The sequence below is a fragment of the Lithobates pipiens genome, unplaced genomic scaffold (assembly GCF_037356315.1).
Source record: "Lithobates pipiens isolate NorthernLeopardFrog02 unplaced genomic scaffold, aLitPip1_a1.2 Scaffold_35, whole genome shotgun sequence".
In the NCBI taxonomy this organism is placed as follows: Eukaryota; Metazoa; Chordata; class Amphibia; order Anura; family Ranidae; genus Lithobates; species Lithobates pipiens.
In genome coordinates this window covers 10,903,437-10,930,967 of record NW_027507811.1, presented here as the reverse complement: position 1 = coordinate 10,930,967, position 27,531 = coordinate 10,903,437, and the positions used below count along the sequence as shown (strand labels likewise).

Here is a 27,531-nt window from a genome sequence, read left to right as displayed (position 1 = left end):
GGAGGGAACAAAGTCTTTTTGACATCAATGGGGCAGAGACACCCCCAGTAGGTGCCCGGTTAAAACCTTTTTTCCCAGTCTGGGCTGCCAGGACCTATGGGTCCTATCAACAATTCGACACGGACATTTCTGGATTTTCTGTCATCAGCCTCCACACACTTCATTCAAGTAAAACCAGTTTCCGGCCTCCCCGGAGAAAGCTGTAGCCTTAGGTCAGTTTATGAATTTGCTTCAGCCTCAGGGGGCCACAGTACCTGTCTCTCCATCGGATGAAGAGACTCAACAAATACATTCATCTCAAGAGTTCCAAGATGGAGTCACTGCAGACAATCATTCAGTTCATACAACCAGGAGATTGGTTGATATCAGTAGACTGGCAGGACGCCTACTTCCATGTCCCTATTCTACCACATTTCCAAAAATATCTAAGGTTCGCATCGGGTCATGTCCACCTGCAATTCCAGGCTCTACCTTTCGGGCTGTGCACCTCCCTCTGGGTGTTTACGAAGGTGCTAATATCTGTCCTAGCCCCTCTAATGGAGAGAGGGCTAAGAATTTACCACTATCTGGATGATATCCTATTGTTATCAAACAATCAGGATCAACTTATAGCCCACAGACAGATACTTCTACAGTCGCTGTCAGATCTAGGTTAGTTGGTGAATCACCCGAAGAGCCAGCTGATCCCAACACAACAAATGGTCTACCTAGGAGCAATGTTCAATGCAGATCTGACCACAGTTTCTTTACCTTAACAGAAGATGGAGGGCATCATTCAAAAGATGTTGAAGACTTTACAAAAGTCCCACTTGTCAGCCTTACAATGTCTGAGCTTTATAGGCATGATGTCTTCCTGTATTCCTATAGTCCCCTGGTCTTACTGGCATCTGAGACACTTCCAGACAGGTTTTCTAGCACAATGGAAAAAGCAACATCTCTCCCAGGCAATTCTGTTTTCAACCCTGATGTCTGGGTTCCCACTCTTGAACCACAATTACTTCAGTGGCGAGTGGTCAGGGGTCGGGTTCCTATTGCGGAGAAGTCAGGATCCAGGGGAGATGGTCCTTTCCCACCAGGGGGATAGTATCCAATGTATTGGAGATCAGAGCAGCTTTTTTAGCTTAAACTTCATTTGCACCCAAGTCAAAGGATAGAGGACGCTTCTGCGCCTGGACAACAAAGCTGCAGTTTCCTATCTTCAGAAAGAGGGGGGCACCCACAGCCGGACGCTTCTGAGGGAAGTGGAACCCATAATAATTTGGGCCGAAAGGAATCTGGTGGACCTCAGAGCGATATATCTCCCAGGAAAGATGAACACAGAGGCAGACATCTTGTCGAGGAGATTTTGAGACAACACCAAGTGGTCACTCCACCCCATGTGTTTTATCAGATTTCCCATCTATGGCAGACCCCACAAGTGGACCTCTTTGCCTCCCAGGAGAATTCCAAATTCAGGAGATTTTTTTCTTGACTGCCACACCCACAAGCGGAGGGAGTAGACTCATTATCATGCCCTTGGGACTTCAAGATGGCTTATGCTTTTTCTCCTCATCCGCTCATATCAAAGTTTCTCCTCAGACTCCTAAGGGAACCAGTTCAAGTTCTGGTAGTGTTGCCTTACTGGCCGAAGAGGCCGTGGTTTCCCCTAGCCTTGCACCTCAGTGTGAATCTTCCTATAAAGGTTCCCTGCTTCCCACAGCTGTTAACCCAGGGCAAGATAATCCATCTATACTCACAAAAACTGGATCTTTGAGTATGGAGGTTGAAAGGAGGAAGTTTGAGCTGTTAGGATGTTCCCAGGAAGTTATATCCACCTTTCTGAAAGCCCGGAAACCATCAACCAATGCAATATATGCTAAGGTGTGGGGCGAGTTCCTAACTTACCTCACAGGAAAGGGTTTTTATCCAGTCTCTCCGACAACTGTTGATATTTTGAGTTTTCTTCAAACAGGTTTCGATTTGGGCCTCAGTCAGAGTTCCCTTAAAATTCAAGTGTTGGCAATCTCAGCACCAACCAACACAAGGTGGGCTAAAGATCCTCTAATGGTCACATTTCTCAAGGGTGTACTGATGATGTGCCGTTCAACCAGGCATTTATTTTCACGATGGGATCTTCCCCTGATACTAGAGGTATTATCCGCTCACACCTTTTGCACCGGTAAATAAAAATCTCCATTTGGATCCTAACCCTGAAAACAACCTTTCTCTTGACTATCACATCTGGGGGGAGGATTTCGGAGTTTCACTCCTTGGGAGTGGGAGATGAACACATTTCTTTTCTTCCAGACAGAGTAAAACTTCACCCTCTCAGAGGAGTAAAGCCCAAGGTCACCTCAACGGCAAATATATCAGAACCATGGGCATTACCAGTCTTCTCTGACCCAGAAGCAAGTTGCTGTCGTGAGTTAGATCTCTCCAAAGTTCACAGGGCCTACTTGGAAGCCACAGTGAGTTTTAGGAACTCCGACAGGCTTCTCATCATCCCATGGGGCAAAAACAGAGGAAGGGAGGCTTACCCCAGATCCTTGGCCTCTTAAATAAATATAGAAAGCATACAGGGTGAGGAACCTGGATCCTCTAGCTCAGGTGAATGCTCATTCAACAAGAGCGATATCGGCATCTTGGGTAGCGAGGGCAAATGTTTCTCTTGAAACATTATGCAGGGCCGCCACTTGTTCTTCCCGACACACGTTCCTCAAATATTAATGTATTGATCCCAGGGCTCTTACAACCGTAGAGTTCGGAAGAAAAGTGCTTCATGCTGCTATGTCTGTGTTTGCTTAAAGTTTATTTTTTGTTAAAGCATTAAACCCACCCATGTGAGCTAGTTATTTATCACATGTATGCTGCCATGGGGGCACCAGGAAAACGGAAAATTGTATCATACTTACTGTAATTTTCCTTTCCTGGTGCCAATCCATGGCAGCATAAGCTCCTACCCTCTGTATTCTATATGACAAAAAATGTTGGGGGAGGGGCTATGCCCTTTTAATTTATGCTATTCACTAGTCCTGAAGGCGGAGCTTTATCATATGTATGCTGCCATGGATTGTCACCAATTACGGTAAGTATGATACAATTTTCCATTTAATAGAAAGAATGTCCTGAAAACAAATTTTTCCATATTGATCCAAGTCTCGGATATTAATTTACACCATCCCTCACCATGATCAGTTAGATGGGTAACAATCACCGATAGGATTTATACACAAACATATTTATATATTCAGAGTGGAATCCTTGGGGATGACAATATTGTTGTTGACCACTTCCCACCCGGCCAATGTACATATACGGCCAGGTGGGAGCTCTCTACTTCTGATAGGACGTTCAGGAACGTCCTTCATAAGTAGCGGGATCGCGCGTGCCCGCGCAGCGGCGCGATCCCGATGCGCTTGTGCCACCCGGACATGGCGCATCTCGGATCGGCAGGAGGGCTCTGTGATTGGCCCTCCTGATCACATTACGGCCGTGTCCAATCACGGCCGTCATGTGATGTAAACAAACTGCCGGTTGCTGGGCAATCGGCTCTCCTCTCCTCACACGGAAGTAGTCGCTGAGGAGAGGAGAGCAGATCGCTGCAGCCGGCTGGTGATCAGTGAGTATGAGCTGTTTTTACAGCTTTTTACTCACTGATCACTAGTCTAGTGTAATACACAGATGTCCCCACACGTGTCCCCAAAACACACATGTCCCCAAATAATAAAAAGACATGTCCCCCACATATGTCCCACTAAAATCACATGTCCCAATGATTATCTGCACACATATGTACGTGATCATTTGGGTACATATGTCCGTGATCACACAAACCAATTATTATACACTTAACGGAATTTTTTTTACCAAAAACATGTAGCAGAATACATTTTGGCTTAAATTTATGACAAAACTAGATTTTATTGGATTTCTTTTAAAATAGAGTAAAGAAAATATTGTTTTTTTTTCCATATTTCCGCTTTTTTTGCGCTTATATCGCAAAAAATAAAAAACGGAGTCGTGAATAAATAACACCAAAATAAAGCTCTATTTGTGCGAACAAAATGATAAAAATTGAATTTGGGTACAGTGTAGCATGACCGCGCAATTGTCACTGAAAGTGCGAGAAAGCTGAAAATTGGGCTGGGAAGGAAGGGGGCGAAAGTGCCCTGTATTGAAGTGGTTAAAGAAGAGTAAAAAGAGGAGGATGAGGAATATGGTGTGATGAAGCAGCTTTCTGAAGGACACAAGGACATCATGATGGAGCAATCAAGTAACAGAAACTCACCAGAGAGATGTCCCCGTCCTCTGTATTCCTGGATTTCCTCAAAGGAAAATCACACCATCCCCCACCATCATCAGCTAGATGAGTAGCAATTGATGTGGAAATATTGAAATTCATATTTATATCAAGGAGCTTCAAGGAAACCATTGTGAAGACTTTCTAATTAAATTGCCATGTCCCGTTTTGTGTGTGTGTGTGTGTATATATATATATACATATATATGTATGTGTGTGTGTATGTACAGTATGTTGTTACAGGAACGTGTGTACTTAATATATTTTTGGGTGTAATCATGAGAGTTGGGCCCAGTTACTGTTTTCTGTATCTCAAAAGACCAACGTCTTTTGTCTGCATAGTAACTAAGTTACACTATTGTCTTTAGAGTGAGGAGCAGACATTGTGTCTCCACCTGAAATGCTAATTTATACTGAGATCAAGGAGGGTTGCTTACTTAACAACCATAAACATGGTAGACAGGAAGGCACCGAAAGTTTGAATTCTCATGTGAGAAGCATGATGACCAACTAGGATTGAATTTCAGCCAATCAGGATTCAATGCCACTTCTGAACCAATGAGTACAAGTAGTCCAGGGGTGTGATTGGTGCGGATGGTTAGAGAGGGAACATAAAAATCAGAGCGTTCATTGATGCGGCCTCTCTCTGAGCCTCATGATCGGGTGCAAGCATGGAAACGTAAGGTCTGACTGGGTATCGTATCCCCACCATTCTTTGTTTCGTTTGTGGTAACTTTCTTTCCTTTATGTATTAGTAACATTTTTTTTTTGTATTACTTACTTTGCATTTTATCAATAACATCATTGCTTTCAGAGTTTTATCAGCTACGTTATATTTGGTAATATCTGATTATTCTAACGTTTCTTTTCTTTATAAATAAATTAGATTGTTATCCTTTTTGCAAGTTATCATTCGTTACTGATTTTATTGGTTATAGCTGCAACCGCATTGGTTGGTTCTTATATAGACAAGGTTGTACTCACTTATTTGATGTATCGTTAAGCGTATAAGTGAGATAGGTAAAAATCGCCATATCACATTTATTAGTAGTTATGATTTGACACAATCACGTTTGTTACAAAAAAATGTTATTATATATTCAGAGTGGAAACCTTGAGGATTATAATAGTGTTATTAAAGAAGAGTACAAGGAAGAGGACAAGGAATATGGTGTAATGAAGGAGCTTTCAGGACACAAGGATATGATGGAGCCACCTAATAGCATAAACCCACCCGAGAGATGTCCCCGTCCTCTGTATTCCCGGGATTCCACACAGGAAGGTCACACCATCCCCCACCATTATCAGGTAGATGAGGAACAATCACTGATAGTATCATTAGGATCTGTACATTATCTGCATTGTTACCATTTGATGTCATTTCTATTATATATTCAGTGTGGAAACCTGAGAGATTGTAAAGTTGAGTTTAAAGAAGAGATAAAAGAGGAGGATGATGAGGATGGGGTGATGGAGGAGTTTCCAAAAGAGCACAAAGATCTGTACCAGGACACCATGGTGGAGTCATCCAGCTACAGAAACCCACCAGAGAGATGTCCCCATCCTCTGTATTCCCGGGATTCCACACAGGAAGGTCACACCATCCCCCACTGTTACAAGGTTGGTGGGACGGAGAATCTAGAACATTCACTTACAGAGACAATGTGTGGATTTTTTATGTGATGTCACAATATTAAAGCTCTTATTTTACAGATGATTTTCTCTCTCATTTTCTTGGTTTAGAGTGGAGATCCAATTGACATAGAATTTGAGGTGAAATCAGAAGAAGAAGAAGAGAGGTATGTGAGGGATGATCAGCAGTCTATGGAGGAGGATGGAATAACGGGGACATTTATAGAGGAGGACACTCCTACAGAGATCAGCACAGGTGGGTCATTAACACTAAATCCATTCCTCCACCCATACTGCTCACTGATTGGTCCAGAGTAGGGCGGGGGCTGGGTGATATCAGCCTGTAATCCTCTGGTCACTTTCCTGAGCTGTGTTCCCCGTCCTGTATTCCTGGATTTCTCTCCGATAATCTTCCTTCTCTGTGCTGCCGACACAATTTATGTATCTAGACTGGATTTATGGAGATTCTGGGGTTCAGCTGGCAGCAAAATGTTGACTCTCACTATAGGCATTGCTCAACCTAGGCACCAGTGGCATGTGTCTTGGGTCTTCTGCCCCATGCCAGGGTATAGCAGGATCTCTATTTTTGCAATTCTTCTGGGGTCACTTGCTCTGTTTTCTTTCCTTGCTGTTCCCGGGTGGAGGGATATGTCTGTATAGTCTCAGACCCAAGTCACTGAGTGCAGTCTCAGGAGATGGGAGGAGCGGTGTGGGACCTCTGCAACTTGTCTCCAGTAAACATTTAAGTTTCCACTGATTTCTGAACACCAATATTATGAATCCTGACCTTTCACTATATAATTTATATTGTACATTACATACTCCTGACCCTTGCACTATAGACTCTATGTTGTACATTGTATACTCCTGACCCTTGCACTATATACTTTATGTTGTACATTATATACTCCTGACTAGGGATGAGCCAAACAACCCCCACGGTTCGTTTTGCAGCAGAACATGCGAACAAGCAAAAAATGAGTGCTAACACCGTTAAGGTCTATGGGACACGAACATGAATAATCAAAAGTGCTAATTTTAAAGGCTGTTAAGCAAGTTATTGTCATAAAAAGTGTTTGGGGACCCGGATCCTGCCCCAGGGGACATGGATCAATGCAAAAAAAAGTTTTAAAAATGTCAGTTTTTTCGGGAGCTGTGATTTTAATGATGCTTAAAGTGAAACAATAAAAGTGTAATATTCCTTTAAATTTCGTACCTGGGGGGTGTGTATAGTATGCCTGTAAAGTGGCGCATGTTTCCTGTGTTTACAACAGTCCGAGAGCAAAATTACATTTCTAAAGGAAAAAAAGTAATTTAAAAGTGCTTGCGCTAGTGACGGCCGTTAATGAATTGTCGGTCCCAACAATACACATAAAAGTCACTGAAAAATAAAAATATAAAACCTTCAGGTCTGGTATGGATATTAAGGGGAACTTCGCGCCAAAATAAAAAAAAAATGGTGTGTGGTACCCACCAAAAATCCACACCAGACCCTTATCCGAGCACGCAACCTGGCAGGCCGCAGGAAAAGAGAGGGGGACAAGAGAGCAGCCCCCCTCCTGAACAGGATGTCCCCATGTTGATGGGGACAAGGGCCTCATCCCCATAACCCTTGCCCGGTGTTTGTGGGGGTCTGCGGGCAGGGGGCTTATCGGAATCTGGAAGCCCCCTTAGATCCCGGCCCCCCTCCCCCTATGTTAATTGCTAAGAGGTACATTGTACCCCTACCATTTCACAAAAAGAAAGTGTCAAAATGTTAAAAAAAACACAGGAGACGGCTTGGGACAAGTCCTTTATTAAGAATTAAAAAAAAGAGAGATTTCAGCGATGTAATTCAATAAATCCATGGTCTTACTCCAGCGATGTCAGCCTTTCTCAACCTTTTCAGCACAGAGGAACCCTTCAAATAGTTTTCCGGTCTCGGGGAACCCCCTGCTAAAAATGAGAACTATACAACTCATGATACAACAGTGTGATGGTCGGTGGTAGGAATGGTCCTTACACTTGTACATTACATAATTCTGATACTATATAGTCCTATCTGTTGTACATTTACATAGTCCCGACTTCTCTCTTCCCTCTACTATATATATATATATATATATATATATATATATATATATATATATATATATATATACATAATATACACATAATATGTATTCTCTTTGGTTACACCCGTTTCCTACCAGCTGGACATTTTATATCGGATGATGTGATTGGAGCACAGACTTTTACATGGTGATAATAATGTGATAACTTCCTCCAAGTTTGGAAACTTAAACAGAAAGTGATAATGGGGGAGGAGTCAATAACCCAATGATGGGGGTCTTCAGGATCAGTCCAGTCTTCATCTTGGTTGTTCTCCCCCCATCCTCACTCTCTGACCTCTGGTGGGGCTCAGCCCCGCTGTTATTCATGACTAAATCATGGAGTAAATAAGGAAGTGCAGGACTTCTTGTGTTGGGAAGATGGCAATGAGTGATAGAGGGGGAGGGGACACTCGTCCTATAATCCCCTCATCACTGTCACTCCTATAGAAGACAGTTCTCCTTGTTTCCTCACTCTCTGACTAAGGTCCATGAATAAAGAAATGATCTGGTAGGAGATCAGAGGACCCATTTACTAGTTACCTTGAGGGGGGAATTGTAAGATCCTCAGAGACAAAGCTGCCTGATGTGGGCGGAGTCCTGGTTTAGGGGAACCAATCAGCTGATGTCTAGTAATAATCTTTGTATTTGTATTTTAGTAGATGGACGGGAGATGAGGAAAACCTCAGAGGATTGTCTCACTTTGTCTCCAGACTGTAAAGTAGAAGATGAGGACATCACACAGTATAGTCCAGGAGAAAACCCGACTACCTCAAATGTCCATCCGGCACCACACAGTGTAGATGGACCATCGTATTCCTCTTATCCCGAGGAACCTCAGACTGTGCGGGACGGTGCCGGACCATCGTATTCCTCTTATCCTGAGGAACCTCAGACTGTGCGGGACGGTGCTGGACCATCGTATTCCTCTTATCCTGAGGAACCTCAGACTGTGCGGGACGGTGCCGGACCATCGTATTCCTCTGATCCCGAGGAACCTCAGACTGTGCGGGACGGTGCCGGACCATCGTATTCCTCTTATCCCGAGGAACCTCAGACTGTGCGGGACAGAGCCGGACCATCGTATTCCTCTTATCCTGAGGAACCTCAGACTGTGCGGGACGGTGCCGGACCATCGTATTCCTCTTATCCTGAGGAACCTCAGACTGTGCGGGACGGTGCCGGACCATCGTATTCCTCTTATCCTGAGGAACCTCAGACTGTGCGGGACGGTGCCGGACCATCATATTCCTCTTATCCTGAGGAACCTCAGACTGTGCGGGACGGTGCCGGACCATCGTATTCCTCTTATCCCGAGGAACCTCAGACTGTGCGGGACGGTGCCGGACCATCGTATTCCTCTTATCCTGAGGAACCTCAGACTGTGCGGGACGGTGCCGGACCATCATATTCCTCTTATCCTGAGGAACCTCAGACTGTGCGGGACGGTGCCGGACCATCGTATTCCTCTTATCCCGAGGAACCTCAGACTGTGCGGGACGGTGCTGTCCTTCCAACAGATAAGAGGTTTTCCTGTACTGAGTGTGGGAAGTGTTTAAATTCTAAGAATAGTCTTAATATGCATAAAAAAATTCATACAGGTGAGAAGCCACATTCTTGTTCTGAGTGCGGGAAATGTTTTTCAGCGAAGTCACGTCTTCTCAGACATCAGAGGTCACACACGGGTGAGAAGCCGTATTCCTGTCCTGAGTGCGGGAAATGTTTTTCAGTTAAGTGGCATATTGATAGACATCAGAGGTCTCATACAGGTGAGAAGCCGTATTCCTGTCCCGAGTGCGGGAAATGTTTTTCAGATAAGTCGCATCTTGATACACATCAGAGGTTGCACACAGGTGAGAAGCCGTATTCCTGTGCTGAGTGTGGGAAATGCTTTGTACAGAAATCAGAACTTGTTATACATCAGAGGTCTCACACGGGTGAGAAGCCATATTCCTGTTCTGAGTGTGGGAAATGTTTTTTAGATAAGTCAAATCTTCTCAGACATCAGAGGTTGCACACAGATGAGAAGCCGTATTCCTGTCCTGAGTGCAGGAAATGTTTTTCAGTTAAGTCGAATCTTGACACACATCTGATGTCACACACGGGTGAGAAGCCGTATTCATGTTCTGAATGCAGGAAAGGTTTTTCAACAAAGTCGTTTCTTCTCAAACATCAGAGGTTGCACACGGGTGAGAAGCCGTATTCCTGTCCTGAGTGTGGAAAATGTTATGCAAATAAGTCCAGTCTTTCCTATCATCATAAATCGCACACGGGTGAAAAGCCATATTCCTGTCCTGAGTGTGGGAAATGTTTTTCAACTAACTCACTTCTTCTCAAACATCAGAGGTCGCACACGGGTGAGAAGCCGTATTCCTGTCCTGAGTGCGGGAAATGTTTTTCACAGAAGCCCAATCTTGACAAACATCGGAGATCTCACACGGGGGAGAAGCCACGTTCCTGTCCTGAGTGAGGGAATTGTTTCTCACTGAAGTCCTGTCTTCCTGTACATCAGAGGGTCCCACACAACCCTCGAAGTGTATTAGTGCCTTGAGTGTGGGAAATGTCTTGTATATGAATGTTGCTGGACATGTGGGGAAGAAGCACCCCCTGATATACACCTCAGATATACTCCATGCCTGATCTTCATCATGGAAGAAACAGTTGATAAGGAGATCAGAGATCACCAAAGACATGGATGAAGTGTTGTACCGTGTCGGCCATTGATAGCAGGAGAAAAATAAAAATGGAGTCCTTACCTCTCATTGGTACATTTTGTGGTGTAAACTTTTTTTTTATATTGATTGAACTAGATGGACTTGTGTCTTTTTTCAACCAGACTATCTATATGTAATAAACATTTAAAGTTCTAGCTTAAAAAAATTGAGGTGTGACAAGCATTCGCTGTACTATGATAAATTCTGGTCGCATTTTATTTAATAAAGTGATTTCCTATGATCATTGGCTCCATCTAGTGGCCATAATGTGGAATTTTAGGTAGTTCAGGAGAGATACCTCATTATGGCCACTAGATGGGGCTGACAGTCATAGGAAATCACTTTGTTATCTCCTTCACACCTAAGGGTAAAACAAATGTTAATGCTTAAGCACAATTTTTGCAACTTTGACATGTGTTAGTAAATCCGTACATATCATCACAACTGCTTTGTGCCTCCAGGTGGATTATACCGCGTTTGTTTCAGGACAAATTGGGCTTTCATTTGGTGGTAAATGGTGATTGATGTCTCCTGATTTATTTATTTTTATTATCAAAGGAGAACTGGCCCAAAATAGTAAAAAAATTTTTTTTTTTTTTTTTAGGAATGTAGATGTATATTTCTTGTTACAACCATAACCTTCCACCAAAGAACAACCGCAAATAAATTCTCCTGCTCCTGCCGATTGCAGCGATACCACATACACTATATTACCAAAAGTATTGGGATGGCTGCCTTTACACGCACATGAACTTTAATTGCATTCCAGTCTTAGTCCGTAGGGTTCAATATTGAGTTGGCTCCGCCCTTTGGGATGGATTAGAGCGGAGACTGCGAGACAGGCCTTCTTTTCCAACATCAGTGCCTGACCTCACAAATGGCCTTCTGGAAGTGTTAAGGAATCTAATGTACATAATGATAATCAGAAAATGTCTATTTGCTTATGTGTATACATGTTCCTTACTTATTATGTAGTATACAGATTGACTCTCCGTTCAGAGTTAAGATGGCGTCTATACCCTACATCCCACGCATTAGAAGAATGCATTTGAGATAAGGGAACCAGCTTCAACCGAACTTCAAGCATCAAGTTTCTTCATTTCTCTTGTATTGTAACCAATAAGATGTACCAATTACACTGACATAGCAATGACGTATCTTTCTGTATAAAATATCAACACTGCCCACGAATAAATCAGAATTTAGAAGTAGCCGAGCTGAACGTGTCTCAGAGAGTGTTTACTTCTAATGTACATGCACATTTATACTTTTTAATTGGAAATAGCAGCAGATAACCTCAAACTAGTTTGTAGTTCTTATCCATTTCAATTGGCGCCCGAGCGTGGGGGCTTTCAGGCTTCAATCGAAGGGAGACCGCATTCCAGGACTGAACAGCTGGCCAGATCAGAGAAGGGGGTTAAGCGCGCAGCCCTAACAGTACGGTAAGCATATTTATCCTTACCATTGTACGACTTCTCTGGTTGGGCCGGTTGATTTTGTCTTGTTGGCTCCTTTCGATTGTTCAAAGAGGCAGGTAACTTATTTCTTACCTGGAGCTGTTTTAACAAACCTGCTAATGGTTTTCTGCTGACTATTATCTGTTCAGTGTCTGTCATTCTGAAGGACTGCAAATTTAGCAGACTGAAAGTGCAGCTGCAGGCGTGTGTCCATCCTCACCCCTAGATTCTACCTCTAGTGATGGGGTGGAATTCTGCAGGCATTTATAGATGGTGTTACTCGAGGTTGGCTGTGTAGGACCTCTGAGGGTTAATCTCAAGCTGCGAATTAGGGCAGTTTGAAAGAAGGCTTGCGGAAGTGGCCGTCTTGCAAACGTCTATAAACGTTCTTCTCGGGTGAGCTTTTCTTGAGGGTTAATCTCAGCTGCGGATTGGGCAGACTGAACGAAGGCTAGCTGGAATTTGGCAGTCTTGTAACTCAGGTGAGCTTCTCCCGAGAGCTATCTTTGCAGTTCAAAGAGTGTCAGGTGTAATGTCCTGTCCTGAGTGTATTTGTGGATTACTGTTTGCCATACATGAGGAGGGTTGGGGATTGGTGAAGGTGAGAAGGTGGCTACCTGAAGGATCAGTTGGGCCATAAGCCACTGCTCCACACCACCTCTGACATGCTAGTTTTGACCCTCGAAGAGAGAGAACAGTCAGGAGTGTGCGAGGAGACAGATCTCTCGCAGGGATGCGAGCCCCCACCCTAGGAATTCTTTGATAAGACAGCAGTCAGAGGAGTATTAACCCATTAGTTGCCTGTATTCTCCTCTTAAGCCGTCCGCTGAGAGAGAGAGAAGGGAATGCTAGAATGTGATATTGTGAAGAGGAGAGAAGATGTTGCAAGAAGCAGAGGAATGGCGTGTGCTGATAAGAGAACAAAGGGGCGCTCTGTGTGATAATGGCTTATTGGATGTGGCAGAAGCATGGTACAGGACGGCAAGGGCATTGCACTAAGAGGGTTGGATAGAAGAGGAAATCGAGAAAGATGCCAATTGTACTATGTATGTGTATCACAGAGTTGATAATGTGGCTGTACCGCCCCCATATACAAAAAACTGGAACGAAGGAGGAGAGGGACAACCCTGCCATCCGCCGTACACCCACTCCCTTCTTAAAACTCCAGCCCAAGCACAACCCACTGTGACAACTCCACCCAGCAGCCATCTTAGTGCACCCATACCTTCACTTTCTGCCCAGCCCAGTGCACTTCCTGCCGGCGGCCATCTTGGTACACCCAGTAGGCCCAGCCATGACCTATACCAAGTTCTTCCTGTTCTAAACCAGGATGGTTCCTACCACACACCTGTCTTCCCTAATATGGAAGCACTACCTTCACAGGCTGGGTATGTTAATGATGAAGAAGCGTCCGAGTGGGAAGGCCAACAACAGGCAGCAAGGCCACCTGCTGATTTAACCCCCAATCTGGCTCCGGACTCACAGTTCTGGGAGGATCTCAAAACGTATGCTGACAACCGTAAGGAACAGTGCCCATTCTCAGCCCCTGCCCCAACACCAGTCTCGGTTACCAGAAGGGGCACTGGTGATGTATGTTGCTTTTACCCCATCACAAGCAGCAACCTTAGTGACAAGTCTGCCTGACCCAGAGAAACAGCCAATGCCCTTCTACCGCAGGATAGTGCAGATACAATAAACTTACTAAGCTGCCTGGAGAGACTTGATCAGCCTATGCCAAATTAAAGCAGGACATGTCTTTTGGCCGGTTATGCAGGTGGCCCTACTATGATGTCTGCCTGACAAGTGCCACTTCCTACACCTCAGGCGTGGAGTTCTGTGCACAACTCCGAGACTGGGCAAAGGAGAAATTGGCAGATCAGACCACCACAATCCAAGATATTGCCCAAGATAAAGGGGAGTCTGTGGAGAAGTATCATGCTAGACTCATACAGGCCTTTGATGATCTGGGCTTCTCCCTCTATGAAAAGACACACACACACGTTATCTGCTTTTGTCTCAGGACTCAGAGAGGATATCAGAAAAAGCCTGATGGTGGCCCGCCCTGAATATCGCTCAATGAAAATGTCTGATTTACTGTTGGTGGCCAGAGGGATAGAAAACCAAAAAGGGAAAAAAACCAACGCCCCTCATGGTAACACAAGATGAAGATCCCGCCTACACTCGTCCACCACCACTGCCCAATACCAGGGAAAAGATCATCTGTTACAACTGCGGGAAGCGGGGTCACATCAGAAGAGTATGCAGAGCCCCAAGACATCCGAGACAAGACAGGGATCCCCGTGAGGGGCAACGTGGACATGAACCTCCACCACCACGCCCCAACTGACGCTAGGAAATGGGCAAACCCGTGTCACCCCTTATGACAGTGTCCTCAAATGAGACTGGAGGACCCCTAACAAGGGTCACGTTACCTATACAAGGAAAACCTACCACTTGTCTCATTGACATGAGTGCAGCCAGGAGTGTGTTGAGGGCTGAGGACCTGCTTGATAATTCTTTCCTTTCCACTATTGATGTTTCCTGCATGGGAGTGGATGGGGTGCCCCGCTCCAGTCCACTCACTGAGCCTCTCCAAGTGAGGACATTTCCTGATTTGCTTACCAGATTTGTGGTGTCCTCTATATGTCCCTTGAATCTACTAGGAGCTGATGTGCTGTCCAGACTACAGGCTTCAATCATTTTCACACCTGAAGGGGGGGTGAAGTTACATACTCCCCTATCCTTGGAAGACTCATCTGCTTTGTATTCTCTGCCTCTCCTGATGACACTTCATGGAGCAATAACTCCAAGTTCAATAACGCAGGAAGTACATGACAGAATCCCTGCATGCCTATGATCCACAGGACCGGAAGACAACTGTCACTTAAAGGTGCCACCAGTTTCAGTCAAGTTCAAAGAGGGTGCATCATTGCTCCGGAAAACCACAATACCCCCCCCCCCCCCTAAAGTTAGCTCAATCTGCAGCTATTTTGAAGCATGCCAAGGCCCTTGTGTCAAATGGAGCCCTGATACCCTGCGCACCTCCATGCAACACACCTCTGTTCTCTAGGAAGAAGAGAACCCCTATAAGAGAACCAGCTACTTGCGGGGGTGTCCCTGACTGCAATGTACCTCACAGTGGTGGACCATGCAAACGCTCTCTTCAGTGTCCACCCTCACCCCTCCTGCTGGTACCTTTTGCATTCACCCACAAAAAGACAGCAACATACCTAGACAGTTATGCCAAAAGGGGCACAGAACTCTCCAAGCTAGTTTGCAAACGCTATGGCTATCATCCTTGACACATAACAAGAGGATCACCTGGAAGTGATTTTCCTCCAATATGTTGATGACCTTCTCCACTGTGCAGCTGACTTACCCACTGTTGAAGTCACCTCAGAAAGCCAGTTGTGCTATCTTGCCAAACAGGGTTGCAAAGCCCAAATTGCAGTGGTGCTCAACATCTGTAATTTTTCTTGGACACTGTCTTGTCCCATGGGACAAGACACCTCACTGAAGACAGGGTGAAAGCAATCTCCGACATCCCACTGCCACAAGGCCAGAAGCCCCTTCATTCCTTCCTTGGACCAATTTCCTATTACAGAGCATGGATTCCAGAAGGCTCCCTACTGATGCAAGCTTTGTATGATGCCCTGAAAGCAGACCCCTTCCAGATGTCTCCTGAAGCAATATCCAACTTTGAGGCCTTCAAGCACACCATCTCTGGCGCTAGGGCTCCCAGACTACGACAAAACGTTCAAGCCCTTTGTATCCGAACATCTGGGACATGCTACAGGTGTTCTCATCCAATCACACGGCATCTGCCTACGCCCTATAGGATATTATTCCTGTCAGCTGGATGCGATAGCAAGAGGAGGCCCATTGTGTCTGTGAGCTGTCTTTGCTGCACAAGCCTTGTTTGACAAAACTTCGGGCTTGGTCTTCTGACTCTGCCTCATTCTGCTTGCTCCCCATGACATTGCTCCCATACTCTACCAATATCCAGCCGAAACATCTGTCCACTGCCAGACACTTGAGACTTCTGTATTCCTACCTTCTAGACAGCATTATTCTATTACGTTGTCAAACACTGAAACCTACCAACCTTCTTCCACTTCTCGAGGGGGGAAAGGAGGAGGAGTCAAGTCTTGACTTGTCACCCCATGACTGCATCGAACTAATATGGCTGGAAACCACGCATCTCCCCCCCCGTGAGTGAAATACCCCTGCAGGATCCAGGTCACCACTGAAAACTCGGTTCTCCAAACTGAAACCTTACCACCGGTGATGTCTGCACAGGTGGCAGAGCTGCAAGCAGTTACTACAGCATGTAAATTGGCAGAGGGAAAAAGAGCCAATATTCATACGGACTCAAGATATGCTTTCAGTGTTGCCCATGATTTTGGAGTTATCTGGGAGGACAGAGGGTTCCTGACGGCTGAAGGAACACCTGTGAAACATAGCTCAGCCATCAAGGACTTGATGGACGCCCTGCTTCTCCCAACCCAAGTGACTATTCTAAAAGTAAAGCACACGACAAACTAAACTCGAAAGAAGGTCGAGGCAATCTAGCCGATTCAGCTGCCAAACAGACAGCCAGTGGTCCACGGGAAGTGGACAGCAGGGTGGTAGAAGACCACTCCGTGCTTATCCTACAGACTCTCCCAGTGGACAAAGTTTACCTGAAATAATTACAGGAAGCAGCAAGTCCGGGTGAGAAGGAAAGCTGGAAAACGGAGAGGAGCAACTCTCAGAGATGGACTATTCGAGTGCAACAAGAAGCCTTGTCTACCCAGGAGTATGTACCCAGCCATGGTGCAATGGGCAAATGGAGCTGCCCACTTAACAAAGACTTTTATGAACTTATGAGTTACTCCATTGACCAACAACTTCTGCAGATCATGCATCTGCAACAAATGTAACCCAGAATGTACAGAAAAGGCACAGAAGAAGCACCTGGCAAAAGCTCTATACCCCTTCCAGAGGATACAAATTGATCACTCCCAAATGCCAAAGGAGTGACAGATTCAAATACGCCCTAGTGGAGGTGGACATGACTGCCAGGACCACAGCTAAGAAACTACTGAGTGAGATAGTATGTAGATTTGAGGTCCCAGAGGTGATAGAGAGTGATCAGGCCAGCCTTCACAGCAACCCTTACAAATATTAGGGCAGCACTGGGGGGTTCAGTTGGCTCTACACACCCCTTACCACCCTCAAAGTAGCGGAAAGGATAAAAGGGACACTAGAAAAACACGATGTTAAAGATGGCCCAAAAGACTAACATGAGTCGGCCAGACAGTTTGCTCATTGCCCTGTTTAGTGTCAGACACACACCCCGAGGTGTAACATCCCCTTATGAAATTGTTTGGTTCAGCCCCCAGACTTGGCTGTTACTTTCCCCAACAGTTACAATCTGATGTGTTGACTAATTATGTAACCGTATTATCACGAGAATTAACCCAAATGCATGTCCAGGTGTTTTCTTCCATTCCAGATCCTGAATTAGATACAGGAACACACCAACTACTGGAGATTGGGGATTGGTAAATACATTTGTGAGAAAACATTCTCTTGAACCCAGATATGATGGTCCATTCCAAGTTTTGCTGACCACAGCCAGCTCAGTCAAATTGCCCGGGAAGAATACCTGAATACACGCCTCCCACTGTAAGAAACTCCAACCCCTGATCCCGCCCACTTCATGACGACCATGCTGCATATCCTTTTTCTGTTTGGTCTAAGGGGGAGGCCCAGGAGGTGGCCATCACAAAAAATGATAACATAATTACATTTTGGTATAACTCTTCAGGTACACATGTGACCACCTTTACCTTTGATTACTGTGACATAGCACCTTGTCCGTTTGACTCTTTTATGGCAATGCCATTGGTACAGTGACATCCCTGATGGTAAGGATATATATGTGTGTTTTACGGACAGTTACTGGGGCCAGAATTGTGGTTCCTGGGAGGGACAGTGGGTTGGAACATAGGACCAGATTAGAGGGTATCTGGACCGGTGAATGTGCCCTTGAAAAGGTCATTATGTCCCTCCATATCCAAGCAGAAGATACTCCTGATACATACACTGACCCAGCACACAGTCAGAGGAGGAAGCGAGCAGTTCTCTCCGGAAGCTTTGACCCTCATGTGTACATAGATGTTATAGGAGTTCCAAGGGGGGTCCCTGATGAATTCATTCCAGGGATCAGGTAAAAGTTGGTTTTGAGTCTTTGATCCCCATAATAAATGTGAACAAGAATGTAGATTGGATCAATTACATAAACTACAACCAACAAAGATTTGTGAATTACACTAAGGATGCCCTCCAGGGAATTGCTGACCAGTTAGCCCCCACTTTCTACATGACATTCCAGAACCGGATGGCCTTAGACATGGTGTTAGCTGAGAAAGGCGGTGTCTGTAAAATTATCAAAAAAACGGGAACCCGTTGCACCTACATTCCTGATAATACCGGCCCAAATGGTAAAGTAACTTTAGCTATAAAGAAATGAGAAGATTTGTCATTGGAGTTGAAGAAGAACTCCGGTATTACAGACCCATGGGATCAATATTTTAGCTGGATGAGTGGGTGGCAGAAGGTGCTCGCCCAGATAGGGGTAACGGTACTAATAATCCTGGTTCTTTTAGCCCCGATTGTATGCTGTATTCTACCTTTCGTAAAGAAGTTAATGAGCAAGGCTGTAGACAACAGCCCACCTACATCTCTCCACCAAGAAGAAGAGGACCCTCTTATGATGGAGGATGACAAACCCTTCACTCCTCTACAGTCACTCCCTGTCCATAATCTCACAATCCTATATGGTTATAGGGATAGATAGCACCTGATTGCCCTTCTCCAGCTGTATCAAGGGGGGTAGTGAACTAGTTGCTGCCTAACTCTATATACAGCTTAAAAAGAGTTGCTGAGGAGAATGGGCCAGGTGAGGAGGACCTTTAGATGAGGGACAGAAGAAAATAGCAATTTTAGGGTGGACTGTTAAGAAATCTAATGTACATAATGATAATCAGAAAATGTCTATTTGCTTATGTGTATGCATGTTCCTTACTTATTATGTAGTATACAGATTGACTCTCCGTTCAGAGTTAAAATGGCGTCTATACCCTACATCCCACGCGTTAGAAGAATGCATTTGAGATAAGGGAACCAGCTTCAACCGAACGTCAAGCATCAAGTTTCTTCATTTCTCTTGTATTGTAACCAATAAGATGTACCAATTACACTGACATAGCAATGACGTATCTTTCTGTATAAAATATCAACACTGCCCACGAATAAATCAGAATTTAGAAGTAGCCGAGCTGAACGTGTCTCAGAGAGTGTTTACTTCTAATGTGCATGCACATTTATACTTTTTAATTGGAAATAGCAGCAGATAACCTCAAACTAGTTTGTAGTTCTTATCCATTTCAGAAGAATGGTCAACCATTCCCCATAGACACCCTCCTAAACCTTGTGGACGGCCTTCCCAGAAGAGTTGAAGCTGTTATAGCTGCCAACAGTGGGCCTGGGATGGGTCTGGGCCGTGGGACAGGGTAGAAAATTTCCACCAGGCTGCCTAACTTATATTCAAAATGGCTGCTGTCTGCTGACATTTTTTTGTGCAGGAATTGGCTGTGTTGCTCTCGCGCTGCATTCCGGGAGTTGTAGTCCGGACCGCACTCAAGTTCCTGGGTGGGTGGAGAGAACTGAGCAGCGGCGTGCAGCAGACAGAAACTACAACTCTTGGAGACTGAGTCTTTGGGGTCAGGGTGTGTGGCGGGTCACGCACGTCACGTGACTGCAGACATCCCAAGTCTCCCGCATTTGGCTGCGGGCTCCCGGACACCCGCGAGCGCTGGGCGATCTCCCGGCTGGGCCAGAAGACAGAGCAGTCGAATAGAGTACGGCCGCTCGGGCTGTTCTGTCTTTGGCCAGGGGAGGGGGCGGGGTAGAGTCGGGAGCGCTCCGCTGGTGGACACTGCTCAGGTGGCACTAAAAGGCTGAACTGGTGGGCACTGAAAGGCTACACTGATGAGGTGGCACTGATGGACACTGATAAGCTGCACTGATAAGGTGGCACAACTGGACACTGATAGGCTGCATTTAGTTGGCACTGGTAAGGCTGCAGCGCAAAGCGTCACCTTCCTGAAATTAGTTTTCGCAGGTTGGGATATCTGTGATTGTCTGAGCTTGGTTCCGGATGGCTGCAACTTGAAGTTTTTAGAGAGACGGTCACAGAGAGAAGAAGAAATAACTGACGGAGAGCAGCTTACTTTTCCACTACAAGTCCCGGAGTCCTTGGCCTGGAGGCAGGCAGAGACCAGGGCATGACTGGCCCAGACTGGGTGCTGGCTGCAACTTGAAGTTACCATCACCCCCCAGGAGGCTAAGCCGGCATCGCTGAGGTGAGAGACTCTGACACCCCCAGCTGACCCCCACATCCCACCCCCCATACACCCCATTTACCCTGCCTCAGTGCCCTGTCCGCCCAGTAACCTAAAAATAGGAAATAGCCCTCAACACTGTCTGGCTTTCAGGTCCTGTGCTGGCCATGGCCTGTGGGTGCTACTGGGAGCTGGCCGTGGTTCGATAGGCCACTTGACTGGACTTGTTGCCAGCCCTCCCCTGTGCTGCCATTAAAGTTCATGTGCATGTAAAGGCAGGTGTTCCAATACTTTTGGCAATGTAGTGTGTAAGGATATACAGTACATACATACACACAGCACAAGGTCGTGCTCACCCTACGAGACGTTTCTCGGGGCTGCAAATCCTATGAGTTCCAGAAGGTGGTGATCTCACTTCTACCCAGGCAAGTCTCTATGGAAGACAGGAAGTGATGTCACATACAGACAGGAAGTCTCTATGGAAGACAGGAAGTGATGTCAGGTACAGACAGGAAGTTCCGGGTGAGAGGTGAGTTGGGAGGCAGTAGAGAGGAGCCATTGCTGGAAATGGCAGAAAAGGAGGTAATAAGATCTTATTTTCTATTTACACCCAGTAACCCCCCCGTCATTTTCTGTCCTCTTCCTCCATAGTCACTGTGACGTCTTTTATCTCCAGCAGATGATGATACTCACATATATAGTGTGGAAACCTAGATTAACCCCTTCAGGATCAGAACATTTCCCCACTTACACCAAAATCTCCATTTGGATCCTCAAGATCAGAGGTCCTTAATAAAGACCTGTTCAATTCTTTCATAGAATTCATTCAGTCTCATAGATAATAGTTCCTCCTTAATAGATCTTAACTGGCTATCAAAACTAGATATTGAGTCTTTACATTCCTTAATCGCATTCAATATATCTCTTAATGTAGGCTTTCCCTCCAACATAGCAGGTGTAGATATGTAGGTGCTAGCCGACGTAGTAGTTGCTTCCGTATTTATTATGGCCATTGCAGTTTTACCTCCCCCCGATCCCTTACTACCACCAAGTTTAGCAACCGATGGGGTAGGGGGGTTAGAAGAGGAGTGGCCTTTGCTCTTTCTATCTGCAGAAGGATTTTTAGAGTCTTTATTCTGTAAAGTTGATTGCTGGATACCCAACTTAATGGGTGAATCCGACCCCGGGTGAGCATATCCTCCGGTTTTGTGGCCGCAGCTAGAGCCATTTGATTGGTTTTATCCTTAGCAGAGCGGGTGACCTGAGACCCCTCTAGTGGTGGTTGCTCTTCGGGAGGTCTTTTCCTGGACATGGCTAACTTAGATAACAGGTTAAATCTCTCCCTTTAAGTCGCCAGTGGGACACCCCTTCTTTTTCCCTTTTTCCCTCTCTTCCTCTTCCCTCCCTTTGGCTGTTTACACAGTATCACACAAAAAAAAAAAATGTAGGCGTCTAAACCTATCAAAAAAGGGACCCTCAAGTGTACCCACAAAACAGTTTCAATAAAACGCCAAGCAGAAGTTCTTACCCCATTTATACGCAGCCCCACTGAATCTGGTGTATACTACACTGCGCTTATAGCAGCTAGGAAAAATAACAAAGTAACCTCCTAACTGGAAGCACAGGGGGGAGAGAGGGAAAAAATTATTTTTTTTGCATGTAAAAAAGGGGGGGGGGGGTCACTTCATAGGAAGTCCTCTTGAACACTAGTTCTTTTCCACAAATCCTCCTCCTCCTCAGAAACACACTTGGAGACACCAGCGCTACTCAGCCAGAGTGTCCCATACACAGCAGCGGTGCCACAGCAGGTCACATCCAGCACACTCACCGCTCCAGACCGGGATACCCAGATCCAAGATCCTCCGGGGGTCCTCTCCTCCTGGTCACTGCATAATCACTCCGCGTGCGCCGCTCACGGTCCGCCCTCCACTCGGAAACAGGAGCAGGCAGGGAACTCAAAAGAAAAAGCGGCAAAGGGGGACTGCTCAGCACAGATGACAGCGGGCGGTAAGCCGAGCCATGGATCAGATAGCAGTGCGAAGCGGGAGGTATTCATCGCGATTCAGGCATGGAGAGCGGAGCTGAGCCACAGATTTAGGCAGTAGGACAGGGAGAGAAACTCACAGCGCACTTGGGCTTGGAGAGCGGAGCGGAGGGACAGCAGTACTCACTCACTCACTCACACACGAGCAGCAATCTCTGCTCACACACATCGGCATCCATCCGGCCACACCCCCTTGTGTTCTCCATTTGGATCCTAACCCTGAAAACAACCTTTCTCTTGACTATCATATCCGGTGGGAGGATTTCTGAGTTTCGCTCCTTGGGAGTGGGAGATGAACACCTTTCTTTTCTTCTAGACAGAGTAGAGCTTCACCCTCTAAGCCCTTGTACACACGGTCGGAGATTCCGACAACCAAATCCGTCGGATTTTGTCCGAAACTGTTGCATACACACGGTCGGACAAATTTGTCGGAAAATCCGACGTGATGACGTTATTTCGTTACGACTGGACTACGTTCAGGCTAGTAGCCAATAGCTTTGGTGTAGGAATTTGATCTGAGCATGCGTGGCACTTTGTCCGATCGGAAATTCTCTACACATGATCGGAGTATGTCCGATCGGAGCATTTTGTCGGAAAATTTTACCAACAAGTTGGAAAACTTGGTCCATCGGATACTCCGACAGAAACAGTCCGATGGAGACCACACACAGTCGGAAATATCCGACAAAACGGTCCGATCGGACACATTCCATCGGAATCTCCGACCGTGTGTACAAGGGCTAAGAGGATTCAAGCCCAAGGTCACCTCAACGGCAAATCTATCACAACCATGGGCATTACCAGTCTTCTCTGACCCAGAATCAAGTTCCTGTCGTGAGTTAGATCTATCCAAAGTTCACAGGGCCTACTTGGAAGCCACAGTGAGTTTTAGGAACTCCGACAGACTTCTCATCATCCCATGGGGCAAAAACAGAGGAAGGGAGCCCTACCCCTGATCCTTGGCCTCTTGTGTCATTAAATAAATATAGAAAGCATACAGTGTGAGGAACCTGGATCCTCTAGCTCAGGTGAATGCTCATTCAACAAGAGCGGTATCGACATCTTGGGCAGCGAGGGCAAATGTTTCTCTTGAAACATTATGCAGGGCCGCCACTTGTTCTTCCCGACACACGTTCCTCAAACATTAATGTATTGATCCCAGGGCTCTTACAACCGTAGAGTTCGGAAGAAAAGTGCTTCATGCTGCTATGTCTGTGTTTGCTTAAAGTTTATTTTTTGTTAAAGCATTAAACCCACCCATGTGAACTAGTTATTTATCACATGTATGCTGCCATGGAGGCACCAGGAAAATGGAAAATTGTATCGTACTTACTGTAATTTTCCTTTCCTGGTGACAATCCATGGCAGCATAATCTCCCACCCTCTGTATTCTATATGACAAAGAATGTTGGGGGGAGGGGCTATGCCCTTTTAATTTATGCTATTCACTAGTCCTGAAGGCGGAGTAGAGGCGGAGCTCTATCACATGTATGCTGCCATGGATTGTCACCAATTAAGGTAAGTATGATACAATTTTCCATTTTATAGAAAGAATGTCCTGAAAACTAATTTTTCCATATTGATCCAAGTCTCGGATATTAATTTACACCATCCCTCACCATGATCAGGTAGATGGGTAACAATCACCGATAGGATTTATACACAAACATATTTATATATTCAGAGTGGAACCCTTGGGGATTATAATATTGTTGTTAAATAAGAGTATAAAGTGGCGGATGAGGAGTATGGTGTGATGAAGTAGCTTTCTGAACGACACAAGGACATCATGATGGAGCAATCAAGTAACAGAAACCCACCAGAGAGATGTCCCCGTCCGCCTTTATTCCTGGGTTTCCTCAAAGGAAAATCACACCATTCCTCACCATCATCAGCTAGATGAGTAGCAATTGATGTGAAAATATTGAAATTCATATTTATATCAAGGAGCTTCAAGGAAACCATTGTGAAGACTTTCTAATTAAATTTCCATGTCCCGTTTTGTGTATATATATATATATATATATATATATATATATATATATAGATATAAAAAATGTGTGTGTGTGTGCATGTATGTTGTTACAGGAACGTGTGTACTTAATATATTGTTGGGTTTAATCATGAGAGGTGGGCCTAGTTACTGTTTTCTGTATCTCAAAAGACCAACGTCTTTTGTCTTTTGTCTGCATAGTAACTAAGTTACACTATTGTCTTTAGAGTGAGGAGCAGACATTGTGTCTCCACCTGAAATGCTAATTTATACTGAGATCAAGGAGGGTTGCTTAATTAACAACCATAAACATGGTAGACAGGAAGGCACCAAAAATTTGAATTCTCATGTGAGAAGCATGATGACCAACTAGGATTTGATTTCAGCCAATCAGGATTCAATGCCACTTCTGTACCAATGAGTCCAAGTAGTCCAGGGGTGTGATTGGTGGGGATAGGTAGAGAGGGAACATAAAAATCAAAGCGCTCATTGATGCGGCCTCTCTCTTAGCCTCATGATCGGGTGCAAGCATGGACACGTAAGGTCTGACTGGGTATCGTATCCCCACCATTCTTTGTTTCAGTTGTGGTCATTTTCTTTCCTTCGTGTATTAGTAAAAAATTTTTTTTGTATTACTTACTTTGCATTTTATCAATAACATCATTGCTTTAAGAGTTTTATCAGCTACGTTATATTTGGTAATATCTGATTATTTTAACGTTTCTTTTCTGTATAAATAAATTAGATTGTTATCCTTTTTGCAAGTTATCATTCGTTACTGATTTTATTGGTTATAGCTGCAACCGCATTGGTTAATTCTTATATAGACAAGATTGTACTCACTTATTTGATGTATCATTAAGCGTATAAGTGAGGTAGGTAAAAATCACCATATCACATTTATTAGTAGTTATGATTTATACACAATCATGTTTGTTACAAAAAATTTTTTATTATATATTCAGAGTGGAAACCTTGAGGATTATAATAATGTTATTAAAGAAGAGTACAAGGAAGAGGACAAGGAATATGGTGTAATGAAGGAGCTTTCAGGACACAAGGATATGATGGAAGATCACACCATCCCCCACCATTATCAGGTAGATGAGGAACAATCACTGATAGTATCATTAGGATCTGTACATTATCTGCATTGTTACCATTGATGTCATTTTTATTATATATTCAGTGTGGAAACCTGAGAGTTTCTAAAGTTGAGGTTAAAGAAGAGATAAAAGAGGAGGATGATGAGGATGGGGTGATGGAGGAGTTTCCTAAAGAACACAAAGATCACCAGGACACCATGGTGGAGTCATCCAGCTACAGAAACCCACCAGAGAGATGTCCCCGTCCTCTGTACTCCCGGGATTCAACACATGAAGATCACACCATCCCCCACCATCATCAGGTAGATGAGGAACAATCACTGATAGTATCATTATGATCTGTACATTATCTGCATTGTTACCATTAATTCATTTTTATTATATATTCAGAGTGAAAACCTAAGAACTGTTAAAGTTGTGGTTAAAGAACAAATAAAAGAGGAGGATGATGAGGATGGGGCAATGGAAGAGTCAGAAATTCCAAAAGGACACAAAGATCTGTATCAGGACACCATGGAGGAGTCATCCAGCTACATAAACCCACCAGAGAGATGTCCCCGTCCTCTGTATTCCCGGGATTCCACACAGGAAGATCACACCATCCCCCACCATCATCAGGTAGGTGAGGAACAATCACTGGTAGTTATACATTATGCACAAGCATGTGTGTTACAATAAATGTTTTATAATATATTGCAGATTGGAAACCTCGGGGATGATAATATTTTTGTCAAAGAAGAGTTTAAAGAGGAGGATGAGGAGTATGGGGTTATGGAGGAGTTTTCAGAAGGACACAAGGATATGATGGAGCCACCAAATACCAGGAACCCACCAGAGAGATGTCCCCGTCCTCTGTATTCCCGGAATTCCACACAGGAAGATCACACCATCCCCCACTGTTACAAGGTTGGTGGGACGGAGAATCTAGAACATTCACTTACAGAGACAATGTGTGGATTTTTTATGTGATGTCACAATATTAAAGCTCTTATTTTACAGATTATATTCTCTCTCATTTTCTTGGTTTAGAGTGGAGATCCAATCGATATAGAATTTGAGGTGAAATCAGAAGAAGAAGAAGAGAGGTATGTGAGGGATGATCAGCAGTCTATGGAGGAGGATGGAATAACGGGGACATTTATAGAGGAGGACACTCCTACAGAGATCAGCACAGGTGGGTCAATAACACTCGCGAACGTGCCCAAATGTTCGCGAACCGCAAGGATCGCGGTGGACCCCATTCACTTTAATGGCAGGCGAACCTTAAAAACCTCCAGGTCATATTTTCAGCAACAAAATACTTACTAGCTGTGCACACATAGTCCCACAACATGGACACTGACATACTAGAAGTATTAAGTGAATCTGGGATCGACAACGACAATCATTCTTTTTTTATCTGTGAAATTTTATCAATTCAGGAGCGCATGAAGGCCATAGAGGAGAGGCAAGGTCAGGCCAGGCTACGAAGGGGGTGCAAGAGATGATCAGTGCCACAGTCAGGGCAGCGCAGTCCTGTGCCAATGTGCCAACCTGTGCTTGAGCCCCTGACCCCTCCCTCTGCCCGGCCCTTACCCCCACCTATGCAAGGCTCCACTGCGGTGGTCCAAAGGTGCCAGTCCTCAGCCATGGTACTGGCACTGCCTGCTGATTGGCTTCTCTGCTGCTATCTCCTTCACTGACACCAGCACCGCGATAGAGACTGAGCACTGATACCAGCCCTGTGATAGAAAGCACTGACGCCAGCACAGAGATAGAGAGCTCTGACACCAGCACCAAGATAGAGAGCACTGACACCAGCACCGAGATAGAGAGCACTGACACCA

At 45.0% G+C, this 27,531-nt stretch overlaps 3 protein-coding genes across 3 annotated transcripts in view; all 3 read left to right on the top strand.

Annotated features, from left to right (window-relative positions):
• LOC143956074 (uncharacterized) overlaps positions 1–10,763 on the top strand; it is a 70,140-nt gene extending 59,377 nt beyond the window's left edge. Inside the window, 1 exon segment of the mRNA XM_077466200.1 lies at positions 9,529–10,763. Within this exon segment, the coding sequence (XP_077322326.1) occupies positions 9,529–10,552 (1,024 nt within the window). The 3' untranslated portion in view covers positions 10,553–10,763.
• LOC143956085 (uncharacterized) overlaps positions 1–27,531 on the top strand; it is a 211,311-nt gene that overhangs the window by 67,922 nt on the left and 115,858 nt on the right. Inside the window, exons 4-5 of the mRNA XM_077466215.1 lie at positions 26,096–26,323; positions 26,405–26,611. Of these exons, the coding sequence (XP_077322341.1) occupies positions 26,096–26,323; positions 26,405–26,611 (435 nt within the window). The remainder of the gene's footprint in view (positions 1–26,095; positions 26,324–26,404; positions 26,612–27,531) is intronic.
• On the top strand, positions 1,510–8,579 carry LOC143955379 (uncharacterized). Its single transcript, XM_077465439.1, has 3 exons — positions 1,510–1,860; positions 5,678–5,899; positions 6,023–8,579. Exons 1-3 carry the CDS (start codon positions 1,510–1,512, stop codon positions 6,227–6,229), a joined length of 780 nt encoding a protein of 259 aa, XP_077321565.1. The 3' UTR covers positions 6,230–8,579.